General features: G+C 45.2%; 4 protein-coding genes across 12 annotated transcripts; 2 read left to right on the top strand and 2 right to left on the bottom strand.

Annotated features, from left to right (window-relative positions):
• The first annotated feature begins 2 nt into the window (after positions 1 to 2).
• On the top strand, positions 3 to 2676 carry mrnip (MRN complex interacting protein). 4 transcript variants are annotated; one of them, XM_034689932.1, is made up of 8 exons: positions 3 to 146; positions 452 to 511; positions 705 to 811; positions 916 to 928; positions 977 to 1012; positions 1149 to 1288; positions 1501 to 1546; positions 1725 to 2676. In XM_034689932.1, exons 1-8 carry the CDS (start codon positions 87 to 89, stop codon positions 2298 to 2300), a joined length of 1038 nt encoding a protein of 345 aa, XP_034545823.1. In that variant the 5' UTR covers positions 3 to 86; the 3' UTR covers positions 2301 to 2676. The 4 variants fall into 4 exon arrangements, with proteins under 4 accessions (XP_034545823.1, XP_034545825.1, XP_034545822.1 ...); XM_034689934.1 differs by lacking the exon at positions 977 to 1012 and having other exon boundaries at positions 916 to 961; positions 1146 to 1288; XM_034689931.1 differs by having other exon boundaries at positions 916 to 985; positions 1146 to 1288.
• Positions 2677 to 2813: 137 nt separating this feature from the next.
• sqstm1 (sequestosome 1) lies at positions 2814 to 6548 on the bottom strand. Of its 3 annotated transcripts, none has more exons than XM_034689927.1 (9): positions 6188 to 6548; positions 4849 to 4944; positions 4383 to 4669; positions 4137 to 4281; positions 3978 to 4046; positions 3715 to 3852; positions 3539 to 3678; positions 3280 to 3451; positions 2814 to 3188 (listed from the first exon to the last, which is right to left on the bottom strand). In XM_034689927.1, exons 1-9 carry the CDS (start codon positions 6351 to 6353, stop codon positions 3025 to 3027), a joined length of 1377 nt encoding a protein of 458 aa, XP_034545818.1. In that variant the 5' UTR covers positions 6354 to 6548; the 3' UTR covers positions 2814 to 3024. The 3 variants fall into 3 exon arrangements, with proteins under 3 accessions (XP_034545818.1, XP_034545817.1, XP_034545816.1); XM_034689926.1 differs by having other exon boundaries at positions 3539 to 3682; positions 3719 to 3852; XM_034689925.1 differs by having other exon boundaries at positions 3539 to 3852.
• Positions 6549 to 8041: 1493 nt separating this feature from the next.
• On the bottom strand, positions 8042 to 13607 carry rnf4 (ring finger protein 4). Of its 2 annotated transcripts, none has more exons than XM_034689940.1 (8): positions 13379 to 13607; positions 12413 to 12442; positions 11692 to 11941; positions 11496 to 11575; positions 10404 to 10416; positions 10004 to 10127; positions 9746 to 9797; positions 8042 to 8457 (listed from the first exon to the last, which is right to left on the bottom strand). In XM_034689940.1, exons 2-8 carry the CDS (start codon positions 12422 to 12424, stop codon positions 8308 to 8310), a joined length of 681 nt encoding a protein of 226 aa, XP_034545831.1. In that variant the 5' UTR covers positions 12425 to 12442; positions 13379 to 13607; the 3' UTR covers positions 8042 to 8307. The 2 variants fall into 2 exon arrangements, with proteins under 2 accessions (XP_034545831.1, XP_034545832.1); XM_034689941.1 differs by lacking the exon at positions 13379 to 13607 and adding an exon at positions 13229 to 13317.
• LOC117817304 lies at positions 13366 to 19346 on the top strand. 3 transcript variants are annotated; one of them, XM_034689929.1, is made up of 8 exons: positions 13366 to 13652; positions 14502 to 14590; positions 16632 to 16744; positions 17038 to 17673; positions 17803 to 18007; positions 18195 to 18297; positions 18747 to 18830; positions 18927 to 19346. In XM_034689929.1, the coding sequence occupies exons 2-8, from the start codon at positions 14552 to 14554 to the stop codon at positions 18983 to 18985; spliced, it is 1239 nt and encodes a 412-aa protein (XP_034545820.1). In that variant the 5' UTR covers positions 13366 to 13652; positions 14502 to 14551; the 3' UTR covers positions 18986 to 19346. The 3 variants fall into 3 exon arrangements, 2 of the variants coding, with proteins under 2 accessions (XP_034545820.1, XP_034545819.1); XR_004632118.1 differs by lacking the exon at positions 13366 to 13652 and having other exon boundaries at positions 14426 to 14590; positions 18927 to 19162; positions 19263 to 19272; XM_034689928.1 differs by lacking the exon at positions 13366 to 13652 and having other exon boundaries at positions 14426 to 14590.
• The last annotated feature ends 64 nt before the right edge of the window (positions 19347 to 19410 follow it).

Here is a 19410-nt window from a genome sequence, read left to right as displayed (position 1 = left end):
GTACAGTGTGACGTATCACGTTGACTCAAAACAGACCCGGGAAATCTCAGATTCAGATTCAGAACCGCGAACAGATCCGAGACGTCATGGTTCAGGAGTTTCATGTGCTCAGGTGTTTCTCCTGTCAGAGCTTTCAGGTTCAACAGGTAACAAACAGGAAACACACACACACACACAGACACACACGGACACACACGGGATAACAGACAGGCTACATGCTAGCAGACAGGCTACATGCTAGCAGACAGGCTATAAGCTAGCTGAACACCTGTTAGGTAGTCTGTTCCCTCTCAGGTGTTTCGTCCGAGCTTGTGTCCAGATTAATCTGATCCATGTTGAACTAACAGCTCTGACACCAGAATACAGTTTAATTATTTAATCATGGTTACTGTGTGTGTGTGTGTGTGTGTGTGTGTGTGTGTGTGTGTGTGTGTGTGTGTGTGTGTCTCAGGTGAAGAAGGTCCACAGGTGGAGCTGTAAACTGTGTGGAGAGAAACAGAGTCTGCTGAAGGTCAGAATACAATTTAAAGTCATGATGACATCACCTCTGATTACACCCAGGTTGTGTGTGTGTGTGTGTGTGTGTGTGTGTTTATTTATGTTAGACAGTGATGTATCGATCAGGATAACGATAACTGATTGATGATAACTGAACGATAAGATGGTTATCTGTGTCGTCTTTCTGTGTTCTGATTGGTCGACAGGAGTTTGGGCGGGGCTCCGGAGCCGACTGCAGACGCCATGTTCAGAAACTGAACGCCGCGAGAGGAAACATGATGGAGGAGCAGGAGCGCAGCACCTTGTCACTATGGTAATCAACCTGACCCACCACTCACCCTTCACCTGTTCACCACCTGACCTCACCTGAGCTCAGCTGAGCTCAGCTGTCAATCACAGCTGATGATCTCATCATAGGAATCAGGCTGAGGAAGAAGAGCGGAGAGACCCCGAGGAAGAGGAGTGGAGAGACCCCGAGGAAGAGGAGCGGAGAGACCCCGAGGAAGAGGAGCAGGTGACCCCCCACCCCCCACACACACACACACACACACACACACACACACACACACACACACTCTCAATCTGAGATCTAACCAACACTGATGCACTCCGTTTATCTCCTGCTGACATTCAAACTCATCACTCCACAGGTGAGCCAGCCTCAGGTGAGCCGCTGGAGTAAATACCTGGACACACCTGAGGAGGAGGAGGAGCCTGAGGATGAGGACGAGGACGAGCAGAGGGTTTCCATGGAGAGGGATCTGCTCCATGGCAACCATATGACTGACAGGTACGACCAGAGGTTCTAAGAACCACGCCCACTTACCTTTAAAACAGCAGAGTGACACACTGACGGACAGGTGAGACAGACAGGTGAGACTAGCAGTCTATGTTAGTCCAGGTGAGTCTGTGTTGGTCCAGGTGAGTCTGTGTTGGTCCAGGTGAGTCTGTGTTGGTCCAGGTGAAATCTATGAGTCAGTTTTTAATCTTGTGTTTTTGCAGGAAGAGGAAAAGAGGAGGAGAGAGAGAGAGCTGCACACCTGAACAGGTAACATGATGACATCATAAACTTCAATAGAAGTGTCACCTGAAATAATCAATCAGTCTTTATTTATATAATCCAGCTCATGTGATCCTCAGACCCTTACCACACAGAGCAGGTCTAGACCGGACTCTGTTATGAGATTGCTCCGCCCCTTTATGACTTTGACCTCCTCTCCCTGCAGCACCAACCCGGTTCCATGAGGCCCGCCAAGACTACCAGAACCATGAATCTCACCCGAGCCGGTCTGACCCAAACCAGAACTACAAGTCCGACCCAAACCACAAATACCAATCTGAACCAAACTGGTCTGACCCAAACCAGAACTACAGATCTCAACCCAAGGGGTCTGACCCAAGCCAGAACTACAAGTCTGAACCAAACTGGTCTGACCCAAACCAGAACTACAGATCTCAACCCAAGGGGTCTGACCCAAGCCAGAACTACAAGTCTGAACCAAACTGGTCCCAACAAGAACTGGTCCAGTCCTCTTTGTGAGGGGGCTGTAAAGCCTCCTAGTGTGAATAGTGGTCTGGTCTCGAGGTGGTCCTGTTTCCTCCGTTCTGACAGTGAGGTGCAGGAGGGGGAGGGGGCTTCCGACAGTGGGTGGAGTCACAAGGTGGGTGAAGCTTCCAGTTTAACATGTAGTGATGTCATCACTCAGCCCCTGGCTAGACCCCGCCCCCTGCTTCCTGTTTCCTCGATTTTTGAGAGCGGAGATGAGTTCTGCTTTGACGACTTCCTGTCAGGAGACTTTTAGATCAGAACCATCGATCAATCAGCTGATCAGTTATTTAATCAATCAGCTGTCAACGACTCTGAAGACCAAAACCTTTCTTTTAAAGTTAAACCTGTTTCAATAAACCTGATCCTGTGATCAGTTATTGATCTCTTTATTAAACCTGATCCTGTGATCAGTTATTGATCTCTTTATTAAACCTGATCCTGTGATCAGTTATTGATCTCTTTATTAAACCTGATCCTGTGATCAGTTATTGATCTCTTTATTAAACCTGATCCTGTGATCAGTTATTGATCTTTCATTAAACCTGATCCTGTGATCAGTTATTGATCTCTTTCATTAAACCTGGTCCTGTGATCAGTTATTGATCTCTTTATTAAACCTGGTCCTGTGATCAGTTATTGATCTGTTTCTTAAACCTGATCCTGTGATCAGTTATTGATCTGTTTCTTAAACCTGGTCCTGTGATCAGTTATTGATCTGTGTTATCTGTTTAGTGAATGGGTGGATTGATGGGATCAAACTTCAGTCTGTTTGTTGACGTTTTAATGTCCAGAAACAAAAACATGATGACAAAGTAAATAAATGACAGACAGGTGTTGATTACAAAGCATTGATTATAAAATATCGAGTATTGACGGCAGTATTGATGATTGAGTAATAAGTCAGATAACAGGAACTTCTGGTACAAATCATGGAAAGTTAGTCTCATGTTATCAGCGGTGACATCACGATGGCGTCATCAGGGCTGCTGTGGGCGGGGCTGTTTGGCGTACTGGATGGCGTCCAGCGCGGCACCAATGTCAAAGTTTTTGGCCTGAAGAAGACGAGTCAACCATCCTCCCTCATCGGTGAAACCCATCGACAGCATCGCAGCGAGGGACTCCACCAGACGGGGGTCGGCTTCTGAGGGGCAAAGGTCAAAAGGGGGGGGAGAGGTTATTACAGGTCGGCAGGAAGTTCAGACAGTCAAACTGGGGGATGAAGATGGTCTCACCTTGAGGCAGGTGAGGGTACAGAGCCGCCTCCCTCAGCCCTGTGGGACCCTGCTGTCCTAAAGAGGGCCCAGGGTCTTGGTCCTGGTTCTGGAGGGACTGCAGCTCTCCAGTGGATGGGTCAACCTCTCTTGGGCTCAGATGAGTCCACTCCTCGTCAGAGTCTCTGCTCACCTGCACAGGTAGAGAAAGAGAGGGCAGGTAAGTGGGACTGTTTGTAGAATTAATCAAGCGACCCGTCTCTGCTGCTGAAGAACCGACCTTTGACCCACTGCCGGCTCCGCCTTCACTCTGGTCTCCACCTTCACCATGGTCAGCGCCTTCACCAAGGTCTCCGCTTTTGATGTCGGCTCCGCCTTCACCTTCTCCGCCTTTAACGCTGGCCCCACCCTCACTACTGGCCCCACCCTCACTACTGGCCCCGCCCTCGCTGCTGGCCCCGCCCTCGCTGCTGGCCCCGCCCTCGCTGCTATCCTCCCTCATCTCCACGTCTTTCTCCGCCGCTCCGGTCTGAGTGGGCGGAGTCACTTTGGTCCTTTGGCCTTCATGCTCCACATCGATGTCCACATCGATACCTGCACACAGATGACATCACTTCCTGTTTAAAGGTTACTCCTTATTTCTCTCTTGTGATCGGTGGATTAAAGAATTAAAAGGGTTTGAAAACAGCCAATCAGAGAGCCGCTCTGGTATCACTCACCAAGGGGACTCAACATGGCCGCCACGCCCTCGCCGATGTTCTTCAGGAAGTCCACACCAGCCTGGGAGGCTGCAGACAGAGGTCAAAGGTCACTGATGATGTCATTATTATAACAGAGATTTTTGATTGATCATTTATTCAACAGTTCCTCAGACTGACCAGCAGAGGTGCTGCCATCAGCAGCAGGTCTGGAGGATCCAGACTGGTCCTTGTCCTTTTCCTGGTTCTCAGGATGGTTCACGTTCGTGTTTTGGTTCCACATGCAGTGTCTCATCTTCTTCATCCAGCGTCCCCGAGGAAACCACTGCAGACACAAAACAACACAGAGAGCTTACAACCACGCCGTCCACCAGGAGTTCTCCCACTGCGGGGTCACTGGTGGGCGGAGTCACGGGGGAACCTCACCTGCAGCGGGTGCCAGATGGGCAGCAGGGCGTGCTCCGTGTGCGTCCCCTGAGCTTGGCAGGTGGAGCACAGGTCGTAGTTTGGACACACGGAACATTTGAAACGAGTCCCCACCACAGGGCCTTCACAGCCATCACAGGTTACATGAGGGTGCAGGGCTGGGGGCGGAGCCATGTGAGGGGGCGGGGCATGAGGAGCCCCAGGTGGAGGAGGAGGAGGAGGGGGGTGTCCGAAGGCAAAAGGAGGGAAGGCATGAAGAGGGAAGTCCCGACGGTGCTCCTTCCTCTCTGAAACGCACAAATACAATTTATCATTCACAGAGTGATTTATCAGCAACGCAACCAGGGAGGGGGCAACGCAACCAGGGAGGGGGCAACGCAACCAGGGAGGGGGCAACGCAACCAGGGAGGGGGCAACACAACCAGGGAGGGGGCAGCGCAACCAGGTGAACCAGTAAGTCTCTTACCTTTGATGAAAAGGCGAAAGGTGGCGTCCTTCATGCAGGCCAAACCCATCATCAGCTCATCATCAGAGGAAAACGCCACCAGGTCTCCATCTTCATCTGTAACACATCATCATCATCATTTAACCTTCGTCTTCACCGTCAACATTACCTCGTCATCCTCGTCATGTAATCATGTTTGTGTAACTCTAAGAATCAGGTCGGGCTTCTTTCCCTCCAGGTGTGTCAGTCTTCAGGAATGTGTTTGTGTTTTTAACCAATCAGCAGTGGCGTGTTCATGAACACATTCTAAAGACTGAGAGGGTTACGGCTCTTTAATAATTACACCTTTGTTATATTTGAATATTTCCCCTGTGAGCGGCGTTGTGTTCACACTCTGATCCTTCAGGGTCACTCACAGACAGGTGTGCACAGGTATTCACTACACCTCTCTGTATTAACGACGTCTCTGATGTTTCTACATTTAAACTTTTACACAACATGTTGAATCAGTGTGTTTCTGAGGATTCATATTTAATAACATTTATTCATAATAATTCAACATATTATTATTGTTATTAAAAATACATATGACTAATAATATATTAAGAAAACATCAATACTGCAGGGTTTCTATGGATCAATATTTAATGATAAATATCAATATGTTTAAATATTAATAGTTCTGAAAAATAATCTCTGCAGTGTGAATATTCAATTATAAATATTAATACAAACAAATTAATAATATCTCTGGATTTAAAAGGACCAATGTTTAATAAATATGAATATATAAATTAATTTCTGCAGTGTTTTTCATGATGAGTATCTAATATTAAATATGAACAATAATACATACAAATAATAAATATAAAAAATACATATGACTAATAATATATAAATAAAACATTAATATCTGCAGAGTTTCTATGGATCAATATTTAATCATCTCAATACATTTCAATATTAATAGTTCTGAAACATAATCTCTGCAGTGTTCTAAAAGATGAATATTTAATTATAAATATGAATACAAATAAATTAATAATAAATCTCTGTTCTCTGGGATTTAAAGGAGGAATATTTAATAAATATATAAATTAATTTATGCAGTGTTTTTCCACGAGGAGTATGTGATATTAAATATGAACAATAATACATAAACATAATGTTAAAAATAATACATAAAAATATTTAAGATGAATAATATTAAATATTAACAGTAATACATAAAGAATAATAAATATAAACAATAATAAATAAATATGAATTAAAATAAATGTGATTTAATAATAAGGGTTTAGGTCAGGTTTTTTCCTGAGGACTAATGGAACAGTAGTTTTTAGGGGTTTTGGTGACTCACCTCGGTAGTACATGTTGAACCCGTTGTTCAGGCAGGTGAACACCCCTGCAGTCTTCCTGTTCAGGTACTCGAAGCTGGAGGAGACATCCTGATCCACGGTGAACCTGCGCACCTCTTTCACCGCCTCGTCTTTCCCCAGCAGGTAAGCTTTCACCGTCACAGACATGCTGACCGGGTCTCTCTGCAGGACTCAGCAGGACTCAAGGAACCAGACTCAGGGAAACCGGACTCAGGGAACCAGACTCAGGGAACCAGACTCTGGACGCAGAAACTCAAACTTGGTCTCTGACAGTCAGACTCAAACTTTGTGACGCAGCTGAAAATCTGTCAGCCTCTTTATGTTTACTTCCGCGATCAACGTCTGTGGCGTCAGCTGCAGGGTTCATCGGCGCGGCCTCTGATTGGTCGGCTGACAGTGTCCCGCCCAGGTGACCAATCAGCAGCTGAGAAATGACTCAGCACTTTCCAAAGAGGGGATTTTTCCTCCGAGTCACCTGACCGTCAGGTAAACTGTAATAAAGTTCATATTGAGACCCAAATATCGCTGTGTCACCATGACGGAGGACAAATAAAGTTTATTCAAACCCCGGAAGTTACAGTCACATGGCGTCATCAGCATGTATTTAACGGACTTTAAATAAAATGTTGGATTATGGTCAGGATCAAAACAATCAATCTGACGTCAGAGCCGCCACTTTTTGTTATTCACATCTTGACCTGATTATTCCTTCTGGAAGTTTTCAGGTGTGACATCACCCTGTGCCTCAGCCAATCAGCAGCGAGCCTGTGTCTTGTGACTGTGAGTCATCGGTCCCGGGATCTAATGATGGAGTGAGTCAGAGTCACACAAACAACTTCGAAGCAATGCAACTTCACAGAGTCAGGAGCAACTTCACAGAGTCAGGAGCAACATCACAGAGTCAGGAGCAACTTCACAGAGTCAGGAGCAACTTCACAGAGTCAGGGAGCAACTTCACACAGTCAGAGAGCAACTTCAAAGAGTCAGGGAGCAACTTCACAGAGTCAGGGAGCAACTTCAAAGAGTCAGAGAGCAACTTCAAAGAGTCAGGAGCAACTTCAGAGTCAGGGAGCAACTTCACAGAGTCAGGAGCAACTTCAAAGAGTCAGAGAGCAACTTCCCAGAGTCATGGAGCAACTTCAGAGTCAGGGAGCAAAATCCCAGAGTCATGGAGCAACTTCACAGAGTCAGGAGCAACTTCACAGAGTCAGGAGCAACTTCACAGAGTCAGGAGCAACTTCACAAAGTCAGAGAGCAACTTCCCAGAGTCATGGAGCAACTTCAGAGTCAGGGAGCAAAATCCCAGAGTCATGGAGCAACTTCAGTCAGGGAGCAACTTCACAGAGTCAGAGAGCAACTTCACAGAGTCAGAGAGCAATTTCAAAGAGTCAGGGAGCAACTTCAGAGAGTCAGAGAGCGACTTCACAGAGTCAGAGAGCGACTTCACAGAGTCAGAGAGCAACTTCACAGAGTCAGAGAGCAACTTCACAGAGTCAGAGAGCAACTTCACAGTCAGGGAGCAACTTCACAGAGTCAGAGAGCAACTTCACAGTCAGGGAGCAACTTCACAGAGTCAGAGAGCAACTTCACAGTCAGGGAGCAACTTCACAGAGTCAGAGAGCAACTTCACAGTCAGGGAGCAACTTCACAGAGTCAGGAGCAACTTCACAGAGTCAGGAGCAACTTCACAGAGTCAGGAGCAACTTCACAGAGTCAGGAGCAACTTCAAAGAGTCAGAGAGCAACTTCCCAGAGTCAGGGAGCAACTTAAGTCCTCCCCCAGGATGTAGCGCCCCCCTCCCCCCATAGTTCCCGGAGTGTCAGAAGAACAACAAGAACACTTTGAACAGAGTTTATTTCTACTTTACACGTTTTATAGAAAACAGAGAGGAACAGAAAACAAAGGAGAAATTAAACATCCATCAATCATGACCAACAACCAAACAATAATTAAGCAGTAATCAAAAAGTAATCAATCATGTACATCAATTGGTCATGACCAATTATCAATCAGTATCACCACTTCTTATAAAAGCTTTGTTCCAGCAGCTTCCTGCTGTGAGGATGTCACCGATGATGTCACCGATGATGTCACAATGATGTCAGACATAGAGAGGGTGGTACTGGCGGTGAGTCAGTTTCTTCCTGCAGGTAGGACAGGTGTGTGATGATGTGAGAGCGTCTCTCAGACACTGGCTGCAGAACACGTGACCGCACTTAGTGGAAACAACCAATCGACCGCTGTCTACAATCTGTAAGGAAACAACAGCCAATCAGAACGCAGATTTCTGCCATCTGCCCATCAAGTTAAAGATGTATAACCATTGACCGATGCACGAAAAAGAAAAGGTAACTTTAAACAAGGTGTATGATGGTGGTGTGTTACAAGTCTGTTACAGGACTGCTAAAGGTCTGTTACAGGTCTGTTATGGGTGTATGTATTACAGGTCTGCTATAGGTGTATTACAGGTCTATTATAGGTGTATTACAGGTCTGCTATAGGTGTATTACAGGTCTAATAAAGGGCATTACAGGTATATTACAGGTCTATTATAGATTTATTACAGGTCTGTTATAGGTGTATTATAGGTCTGTTACAGGTGTATTACATGTTGATAATACGTTTATTACAGGTCTGTCTGTTATAGGTCCGTTACAGGTCTATTATAGGTATATTACAGGTATGTTACAGGTGTATTACAGGTCTGTTACAGGTGTATTACATGTTGATAATACGTTTATTAAAGGTCTGTCTGTTATAGGTCCGTTACAGGTCTATTGTAGGTGTATTACAGGTCTGTTACAGGTTTATTACAGGTCTGTTACAGGTGTATTACATGTTGATAATACGTTTATTACAGGTCTGTCTGTTATAGGTTCGTTACAGGTCTATTATAGGTGTATTACAGGTCTGTTACAGGTGTATTACAGGTCTGTTACAGGCGTATTACATGTTGATAATACGTTTATTACAGGTCTGTCTGTTATAGGTCCGTTACAGGTCTATTATAGGTGTATTACAGGTCTGTTACAGGTGTATTACATGTTGATAATACGTTTATTACAGGTCTGTCTGTTATAGGTTTGTTACAGGTCTATTATAGGTGTATTACAGGTCTGTTACAGGTCTGTTACAGGTGTATTACAGGTCTGTTACAGGTGTATTACATGTTGATAATACGTTTATTACAGGTCTGTTACAGGTGTATTACAGGTCTGTTATATGTGTATTACAGGTCTGTTACAGGTGTATTACAGGTCTGTTATATGTGTATTACAGGTCTGTTACAGGTGTATTACAGGTCTGTTATATGTGTATTACAGGTCTGTTACAGGTGTATTACAGGTCTGTTATAGGCCTGTTACAGGTGTATTACAGGTCTGTTACAGGTCTGTAATATGTGTATTACAGGTCTGTTACAGGTGTATTACAGGTCTGTTATAATGTGTATTACAGGTCTGTTATAGGTGTGTTACAGGTCTGTTATAGGCCTGTTACAGGTGTATACATCAGGTGTTTAACAGCTTTGTTTGTCTCACCTCTGAGTATGCGTCCAGACAGACGGGACAGCTAATAGTCCCCGGGGTTGACCTAAAACATTCAAAAAACATAAAGCAAGGATCAGTCTATTACCTGAGCTTAATTTCAAGGTAATGTTGAATTATCAGCAGTCCATTACTTGGCTGTGATTCTGGCTTTGGCTCAAGGATAATGTTGGGTATACATTGGGATCAGTCTATTATCTGGCTGTAATTTGCAGTTCATATTTAGTGAGTTCAGGGAAATCCGTCTATTACCTGGACGAGCTGTTGGAGTGTAGAGATGACATTACCGCCGCTTTAAGGACAGGGGGCGTGTCCTCCTCTTCATCACTGCTGACCACATAACTCTCACCTGTGGAGACTCCCGTGTTCTGAGGACCTGATTGGGGACACCCAATTCAATACTGTCCTTAATTAAACTTTATTTAAACATTAGAATGTGAGTGAAGTGAGTATTATCATGATGACTGAAACTATTCAATCTCCTGATGATAATAAATATATAAACGTATCCCGTCACTCGCATTGTTCAAATGTTTTATTCTTGATTCTTATAATAACCTGACGTTCATTTATTTGGGTGTTCATCTTTAAATAAAATCAAACTCATGCTGTTCATAAAGTAAAGAAACTAACTTTAAAAAGAGAAATTTACCTTCATCCAGCAGCTGGCTCACCACAGCAGAAGAAGAAAACAACAACAACACAAACAAACAAAGAGGAGAAGAAGAGGTTTGGTTAGTTCCTTTTCTCTGGCACACAAAATGTTTTAAAACCAAGTCTGTGTGTGTTCATACTGTGTACACCTGTGCAGTATCAGTGTGTGTTCATACTGTGTACACCTGTGCAGTATCAGTGTGTTCACACTGTGTACACCTGTGCAGTATCAGTGTGTGTTCATACTGTGTATTCCTGTGCAGTATCAGTGTGTATAAAACCTCCACAGAGGCTGAGTCTCTCAGAAGGAAAGAGGGGAAGAGGTTCACCGCTCTTCGAGAGACTGCATGAGCAAACAGTTCAACAGGTTCATCATTACAAGATTCAATCTGGAGACACCTCTGAACACAAGGGACAAGAACCAAAACCTAGACTGGATGGACCTGATATTCACACCCTCAGGCAGCACTGCATTAAAAATAGACATGACTCTGTAGTGGAAGTCACTGCATTAAAAACAGACATGACTCTGTAGTGGAAGTCACTGCATTAAAAACAGACATGACTCTGTAGTGGAAGTCACTGCATTAAAAACAGACATGACTCTGTAGTGGAAGTCACTGCATTAATAACAGACGTGACTGTAGTGGAAGTCACTGCATTACTAACAGACGTGACTGTAGTGGAAGTCACTGCATTACTAACAGACATGACTCTGTAGTGGAAGTCACTGCATTAGAAACAGACATGACTCTGTAGTAGAAGTCACTGCATTAAACACTGACATGACTCTGTAGTGGAAGTCACTGCATTAATAACAGACGTGTCTCTGTAGTGGAAGTCACTGCATTATAAACAGACATGACTCTGTAGTGGAAGTCACTGCATTAAAAACAGACATGATTCTGTAGTGGAAGTCACTGCATTAATAACAGACATGACTCTGTAGTGGAAGTCACTGCATTATAAACAGACATGACTCTGTAGTGGAAGTCACTGCATTAATAACAGACGTGTCTCTGTAGTGGAAGTCACTGCATTAATAACAGACATGACTCTGTAGTGTAGTATCTGGGGTGTTAATGGGTACCATTACTGAGTCGTTGTGGGTCAGGTCCACCACAGTGGCCTCTGCGCCCTCACAGGTCAGATCCACCACCTCCTCTACACCTGAACACACACACACACACACACACACACACACACACACACACACACACACACACACAGTTATTGATGACTGATTAGACATGATAATGAATCACAGAGTGTTGATCTGTACTAACTGTCTTCGGTGTTGTCCATCACGTCAATGGTCTCTGTGGGAGGGGCGGGGCTATCATCAGAGGCTGTGCTAACATTAGCGGCCCCGTTAGCGGTCCTTGTAGTCAAACTGCTAGCTGCTCTGCTGGCTGCTCTGCTGGCGTTAGAGGCTCTGTTAGCGGTAGCCGTCCTCCTTGCGGTAGCTCCTCTGCTGGTTTTGATGCTGGGTCCAGACACCAGGGGACTTCCTGTGGTCCTCCTCTTCCTCTGAGCCTAAGCACACACATCACAACACAGTCGTGACATCATAGCAGTGGGCGGGGCTTCATACTAGTGAACATACTAGTTAACCAATAAATCGCTGATCTGGACTTCCTAGTTTTTAAGAAGTGAGCCGCCTTTGAACGTGTACATCACCTGAAGTCCATAGATCTAAACTGGACCGGACTTCTTTAGTAGCATTACACCCCTACCCCCCATGCGTCAGCGGGTTTTTATGTGAGCTCAGACTCTACCCCCTTTGTGAACTCTGAACCCAACACAAACCGGTCAGCATGAAGGACCCCCTGTACGAGAGGACTAACATTTCGTCTGAACAGGATCATGAACTCATTTAGTCACTCTCCTAGTGAGTCCCAGAGGGGGGTTCCCCAGTACTCTGAGGAGGATCCACAGTCTGGAGCTAATGAGGACACTGATCTGGATCAAAATAACCTGATCAGAAAAGAAGGACCGAAAACTCACAGAGCTGCTCATATCAGGGACACCCAAGACCTGCAGAGACACAGAGAGACAACCAGAGCACATGAGTCCACATGAGTCGACATCAGATCACATCAGTTCACATCAGACCACATCAGACCACACCAGTCATCATCACATCACATCAGTTCACATCAGATCACGAGAGTGTGTATCAGTCCACATCACATCACATCAGTCCACATCAGATCACATCAGTCATCAAATCAGTCCACATCACATCACATCAGTCCACATCAGATCACATCCATCCTTCAGATCACATCAGTCCACATCAGTCCACATCAGTCCATCAGATCACATCAGTCCACATCAGATCACATCCGTCCATCAGATCACATCAGATCACATCCATCCATCAGATCACATCAGTCCACATCAGATCACATCCGTCCATCAGATCACATCAGATCACATCCATCCATCAGATCACATCAGTCCACATCAGATCACATCCATCCTTCAGATCACATCACACCACATCAGTCCACATCAGTCCATCAGATCACATCAGTCCACATCAGATCACATCAGTCCACATCAGATCACATCACATCAGATCACATCAGTCCACATCAGTCCACATCAGTCCACATCAGATCATATCAGTCCACATAGATCACTTGAGTCCACCTGATCTTAATGCTGACCGGCTAAAACGTTAGCATTGCTTGTTTCTACAGTTTGTTAGCTAGCAGGCTGTAGCAGGTGTTCTGTCAGAATCTGTTCCCCGTCGGTTCCTGGTCCTCGTTAATGTATTTTGAAACATTGAGTACCTGCCATAGACTGTATGTGTACCTGGTTCTTTACTCTGATGGTGGAGGTGTAGAGGTGACAGGTTGTAGCTTCAGTAGAAAGTTTCAGAGTTTTGAGAAGGGAGCAGTTTTAGACAGAACACCTTTCACACAGAGTTAGCAAAGCATGAAGCAGTTAGCTCTCTGAACTCACCCTCCTGTTAGCTGTGAGCTGTTAGCTGTTAGAGACAGCGCTGCGGCTGTTTGTTATGATTCAGGAAGAAGACTTCAGAAACCTCAGACCGACCCGGGTCATTAACTACCACCGACCAGCTGCTGCTAAAGCTAATGTTAGCTTCAAACACATCCTTCTTCTACCGGACCGGAAGTTGGTTTCTGGAGTTCAGAGTCATTGCTGCCACCTGCTGACGGCGCGAGGGAGGAGGACCAACTCTGACGTCATGTTTCTGAAGCCAAAGGAGATCCACGTGCGCACACACACACACACACACACACACACACACACACACACACACACACACACACACACACAGTGAGATACACACACATGCAGAGATACACACACACACACACACACAGATACACACACACACACACACACACACAGTGTGAGATACACCTACACACACAGAGAGATACAGACAACGCAGACACACACACACAGACACACACACACACACACATACACACACAAATACACACACATGCAGAGATATACACACACACACACACACACACACACACACACACACACACAGATAAACACACATGCAGAGATACACACACACACACACACAGATACACACACATGCATAGAGATACACAAACACACACACACAAACACAGAGAGATACACCGATGCACACACAGAGATACACGCACACACACACACACACGGATACAGACACTCAAAGATACACACGCAGACAGAGACACATGCACGCAGACACACACACACACACACACACACACACACACACACACAAACACACACAGTGACACACACGCAGACACATGCGGACACACACCTGTCTGCCTGTCTGCCTGTCTACCTCTCTACCTGTCTGCCTCTCTACCTGTCTACCTGTCGGCCTGTCTACCTGTCTACCTGTCTACCTGTCTGCCTCGCTACCTGTCTACCTGTCTCTCTGTTTACCTGTCTACCTGTCTACCTGTCTCTCTGTTAACCTGTCTACCTCTCTACCTCTCTACCTGTTTACCTGTCTCTCTGTTAACCTGTCTACCTCTCTACCTCTCTACCTGTCTACCTGTCTACCTCTCTACCTGTCAACCTGTCTCTCTGTTTACCTGCACAGGTGAAGTAAACGAGCTTCAGAGGTAGAGAGGAGAGCAGACTTCAGCGGTGATGAATAAATTAAGAACATGGCTCAGCAAACCGAAGAAGGTGAGAACTTTTTAAATATTACATTTAGTTGAATTCAAATCAAAAGAATTGTTAAAAGTTAAATTATTTTAAAATTCAGATTTAAAATATTACAAGTTTAATAAAAAAATTTAATGTGTAAAAATATATTTTTTAAAAGGTTAAAGGAAAGTACGTTTTAATTAAAAAATAATGTTTAAAGTAAGCATTTAACATTTTTGAATTAAATGAGTGTCGAAAAATATTTTAAATGTTCACATCGTTTTAAAAAGTTTACAACAAAAATTTGAAATAACATTTTTTAAATAAATCCTTAAAATGTTTACTGTCGGTATTAAAATGTATATATATGTATGTTTGTGTGTTTGTAATTTATACATTTAAAGTTTTAAATATATTTATTTTTAAATGCTTTATAATTTATCAAATAATATTTAAAATGTTTTATCTAAAAAGCTGAAATTGTTATTTAAAATGTTTAATTGAAGTGTTAGAATTGAAAATTGAAATAAAATGAAAAACCTTTAAACAAACATTTAAAAAGTAATGCTGCTTTTTTAATCCTTTGGCTTTGGTTTTAATCCAAAGAGGTCAGGTGGTTCCTGGTTCAATGGGGTCCTGGTTTGGACCCCATGAAGAGGACACATAGTGTTTCAAACGACCATATTTGGATATATCTCAGGTTTGCTGCAGACAGCAGCACACCTCACACCTGTGTGTACCTGTTTCACTGAGAGGGAGCAGATTCTAAACTGGTTCCACTGGACTCTGGATCCTGGTTTCTTAAGTTACCAGCACAATGCTTTGTGTCCTTTATCAGCTCCTGTAGCTTCCAGTCCTCAGGCGGGTTTCATGTAGGGCACTAAGAGTCTACATATAAAACTTAAACCGGACTGTCAGACACAACAAAACCAACAAGAGTCCACGTGAGTCTGGAAAACAAAAACCACCAAGAGTCCACGTGCGACCATCAAACAAAAACCAAGAGTCCTTGTGAATGTGGAAAACAAAACCACCAAGACTCCACATGAGACCACTAGACAAAAAACACCAAGAGTCCACGTGAGATCACCAAACAAAACCAACAAGAGTCCACGTGAGACCACTAGACAAAAAACACCAAGAGTCCACGTGAGATCACCAAACAAAACCAACAAGAGTCCACGTGAGATCACCAAACAAAACCAACAAGAGTCCACGTGAGACCACCAAACAAAACCAACAAGAGTCCACGTGAGACCACCAAACAAAATCACCAAGAGTCCGCGTGAGACCACTAGACAAAATCACCAAGACTCCACATGAGACCACCAAACAAAACCAACAAGAGTCCACGTGAGACCACCAAACAAAACCAACAAGAGTCCACGTGAGACCACCAAACAAAACCAACAAGAGTCCACGTGAGACCACCAAACAAAACCAACAAGAGTCCACGTGAGACCACCAAACAAAATCACCAAGACTCCACATGAGACCACTAGACAAAAAACACCAAGAGTCCACGTGAGATCACCAAACAAAACCAACAAGAGTCCACGTGAGACCACCAAACAAAACCAACAAGAGTCCATGTGAGACCACCAAACAAAACCAACAAGACTCCACATGAGACCACTAGACAAAAAACACCAAGAGTCCATGTGAGACCACCAAATAAAAAAACACCAAGACTCCACGTGCGACCATCAAACAAAAACCACCAAGAGTCCGCGTGAGACCACCAAACAAAACCAACAAGAGTCCATGTGAGTCTGGACCACAAAATCCACCAAGAGTCCACGTGAGACCACCAAACAAAAAACACATATAGTCCATCTGAGAACAACAAACCACCAAGAGTCCACGTGAGTCTGGAAAACAAAACCACCAAGAGTCCATGTGAGACCGAACAATAAAACCACCAAGAGTCCATGTGAGACCAGCAAACAAAAACTACCAAGGGTCCTTGTGAGACCACCAAACAAAACCACCAAGAGTCCTTGTGAGACCACCAAACAAAAACCACCAAGTGTGTTTACTTTATTTGACTTTTAAAACCATTGTTTCCTTCTTCTGACAGGAAGCAGAAACCCAGCTCAGGGGTCGACCTTTGACCTCAGAGAGAACTGACGGTGACATCAGGATTCTTGGCTCCGCCCCCCAGAAGCTAGATGCTCAGCTATTGTTCCCCAGGTAATCATGTTTCTTACATGTAATAATAACCCACACCTGTCACCTGTCACCTGTCGCCTGTCGCCTGTCACCTGTCGCCTGTCGCCTGTCGCCTGTCGCCTGTCGCCTGTCGCCTGTCGCCTGTCGCCTGTCGCCTGTCGCCTGTCGCCTGTCGCCTGTCACCTGTCACCTGTCACCTCTACCTGTCTTTGGCAGCTTGTTTATTTGTTTCTGTTTGATTGCTTGTTGTTGATCAGACCTGTTTGTTTGATTATTTACTTGTTTGTCTGTTTGTTTGTTTGTTTGTCTGTCAGGGAGATCCTACAGGAAGACTTTGGACAGGAACCGGAAGTCTCTGTTGACCCATCTATCTGCAGACCCCTTCAATGGCCTGTCCCTGAGCGCTCTGCGTCACCTCCAGCCTGCAGGTCTCTGGTTCAGGTGAAAAACTCCTCAGGTGACAGGATGCAGGTGAAGCAGGACACAATGGAAAGTTCTGACGTCATCAGCGTCGGTCCTCCAGCGATCGGAGCAACAAACACATCACCAACATCTCCTGGGCATTTCGTACTACCTTTCTTTAAGAGGACGGACACCTCTTCCCTCCCCTCCTCTCCTTACCCAGGAGGGAGGAGGCTCCCCAGCTCTCTGCCTTGCTCACCCCTGATAGGGGGGAGACACTGGAGGTCCTCCTCCCCCTCATCCTCCTCCAGTCTGTCCAGACTCTGTGTCGAGGAAGCTCTGCAGAGAAGCAGAAACCTCAGACAGAGTGAGCCACGTTTCACACAGGTGAGAGAGGATGGCGAGGAGGGGAGGCAGGGGGAGACAGCTGAGGAGGAAGACTGTGGGAGAGAGAGGGAGGAAGATGAGGGTGAGGAGGATGAAGATTCAAAGCACCTGGGTCTTGACTTGTGGAGGTACTGCCTAGTGACTCCATGTGTTTGTGACAGGTGAGATCACTGAGAGGAAGAGCTCATACTGGTTATAATGGTGATGATGATATTGATGATGATGATGATGGTGATAGCAATAACTGATGAGTGATGAAGATTGATTGATCATGTGTGTCTGTGACCCAGGTGTCCCAGTGCTCCTCCGTTTGAAGCTGACCTCGTCTCAGGTGTTCAGGTGTTTCCTTGGTTCAGCCACAGTTTGTCTCAGAGGTTGGACATCCAGGGGATGGGGGCAGGCAGTGAGCTGAGTGTACCCAGAGACAGAGCTCCTCAGCTGGGGAAGAGCTCCTGTCTTTACCCCTGTCTGCGGAGCATCACGCCTGGCCTTCAGGTGAAACAGCTTGTCATCAAACTTTGTCTGAAATCTTGTTTGTTTTTGTGTTGCAATGATGCGGAGGCAGCGCTATGTGACCACAATCAGCCAATCAGCAGCCAGCTCAGACACACCTGAAACTCTGCACACCTGAACATTGAAGATTAAAGTTCTGAGAAGCTGCTTTCCTCCTCACTCTCACCAGGACAGGAAACAGGAAGTGAATCTCTTCGACTCTCAGGCCTATGGCACACCTGACCAGTCCTGTTACCATGGCAACACAACTGATGATCACCTGTGGCTCTCAGGTGAGAAGGACTCCATTAATAATAACCTGCCCCCACCTGTCCATCACCTGTCTTTACCTGACTCCACCTGTCCATCACCTGTCTTTACCTGCCCCACCTGTCATTACCTGCCCCCACCTGTCATTACCTACCCCCACCTGTCCACCACCTGTCTTTACCTGCCCCCACCTGTCCACCACCTGTCTTTACCTGACTCCACCTGTCCATCACCTGTCTTTACCTGCCCCCACCTGTCATTACCTGCCCCCACCTGTCATTACCTACCCCCACCTGTCCACCACCTGTCTTTACCTGCCCCCACCTGTCCACCACCTGTCTTTACCTGCCCCCACCTGTCCACTACCTGTCTTTACCTGCCTCCACCTGTCCATCACCTGTCTTTACCTGTCACCACCTGTCTTTACCTTTTTACCTGCCCCCACCTGTCCATTACCTGTCTTTACCTGCAGGTGCGCTGCAGACCTCCTGTTGTGAAGATTGTAGGTTGATCATGAAGAAGGTGTTTAGCTGCTCCACCTGCACTCAAAGGACAGGTGAGAGTCTCAGAGTAACCTGATACATGAACCTTCAGGTGTTCTGCAGGTGAGGTCATAAAGCTTCAATCGTTCCTTTTGTTGATGTTTCTGCAGAGCCGCCGCTTCTGTTCCCACGAACTCAAAAACACAGAACACCTCTGCACCTGCTGTAACCAGGTACACACTCACCTGAGTCCAGGTGATCACCCTGAGAGGTCACATGAGGAGGGGGAGTCGAACATGTGACCAAACAAGCGAACTACAGAGAGGCTCAAACATCAGCTGTTGTCGGATTTAGAGATGTTTACAGGTATATACAGGTGTATAAAGGTGTTTTCAGGTGTATACAGGTGTTGTCAGGTGTATGAAGGTATATGCACGTGTATGAAGGTATATACACGTGTATAAAGGTGTTTACAGGTGTATACAGGTATATAATGCTGTTTTCAGGTGTATAAAGGTGTACACAGGTGTTGTCAGGTGTATGAAGGTATATACACATGTATAAAGGTGTTTACAGGTGTATAAAGTTGTATACAGATGTTTTCAGGTGTAGTAAGGTATATACATGTGTATAAAGGTATATACACGTGTATAA

This window comes from Notolabrus celidotus, chromosome 8 (assembly GCF_009762535.1).
Source record: "Notolabrus celidotus isolate fNotCel1 chromosome 8, fNotCel1.pri, whole genome shotgun sequence".
Lineage (NCBI taxonomy): Eukaryota > Metazoa > Chordata > Actinopteri > Labriformes > Labridae > Notolabrus > Notolabrus celidotus.
The sequence above is the reverse complement of the archived record's forward strand: the minus strand, read 5'-3'. Positions and strand labels throughout refer to the sequence as shown.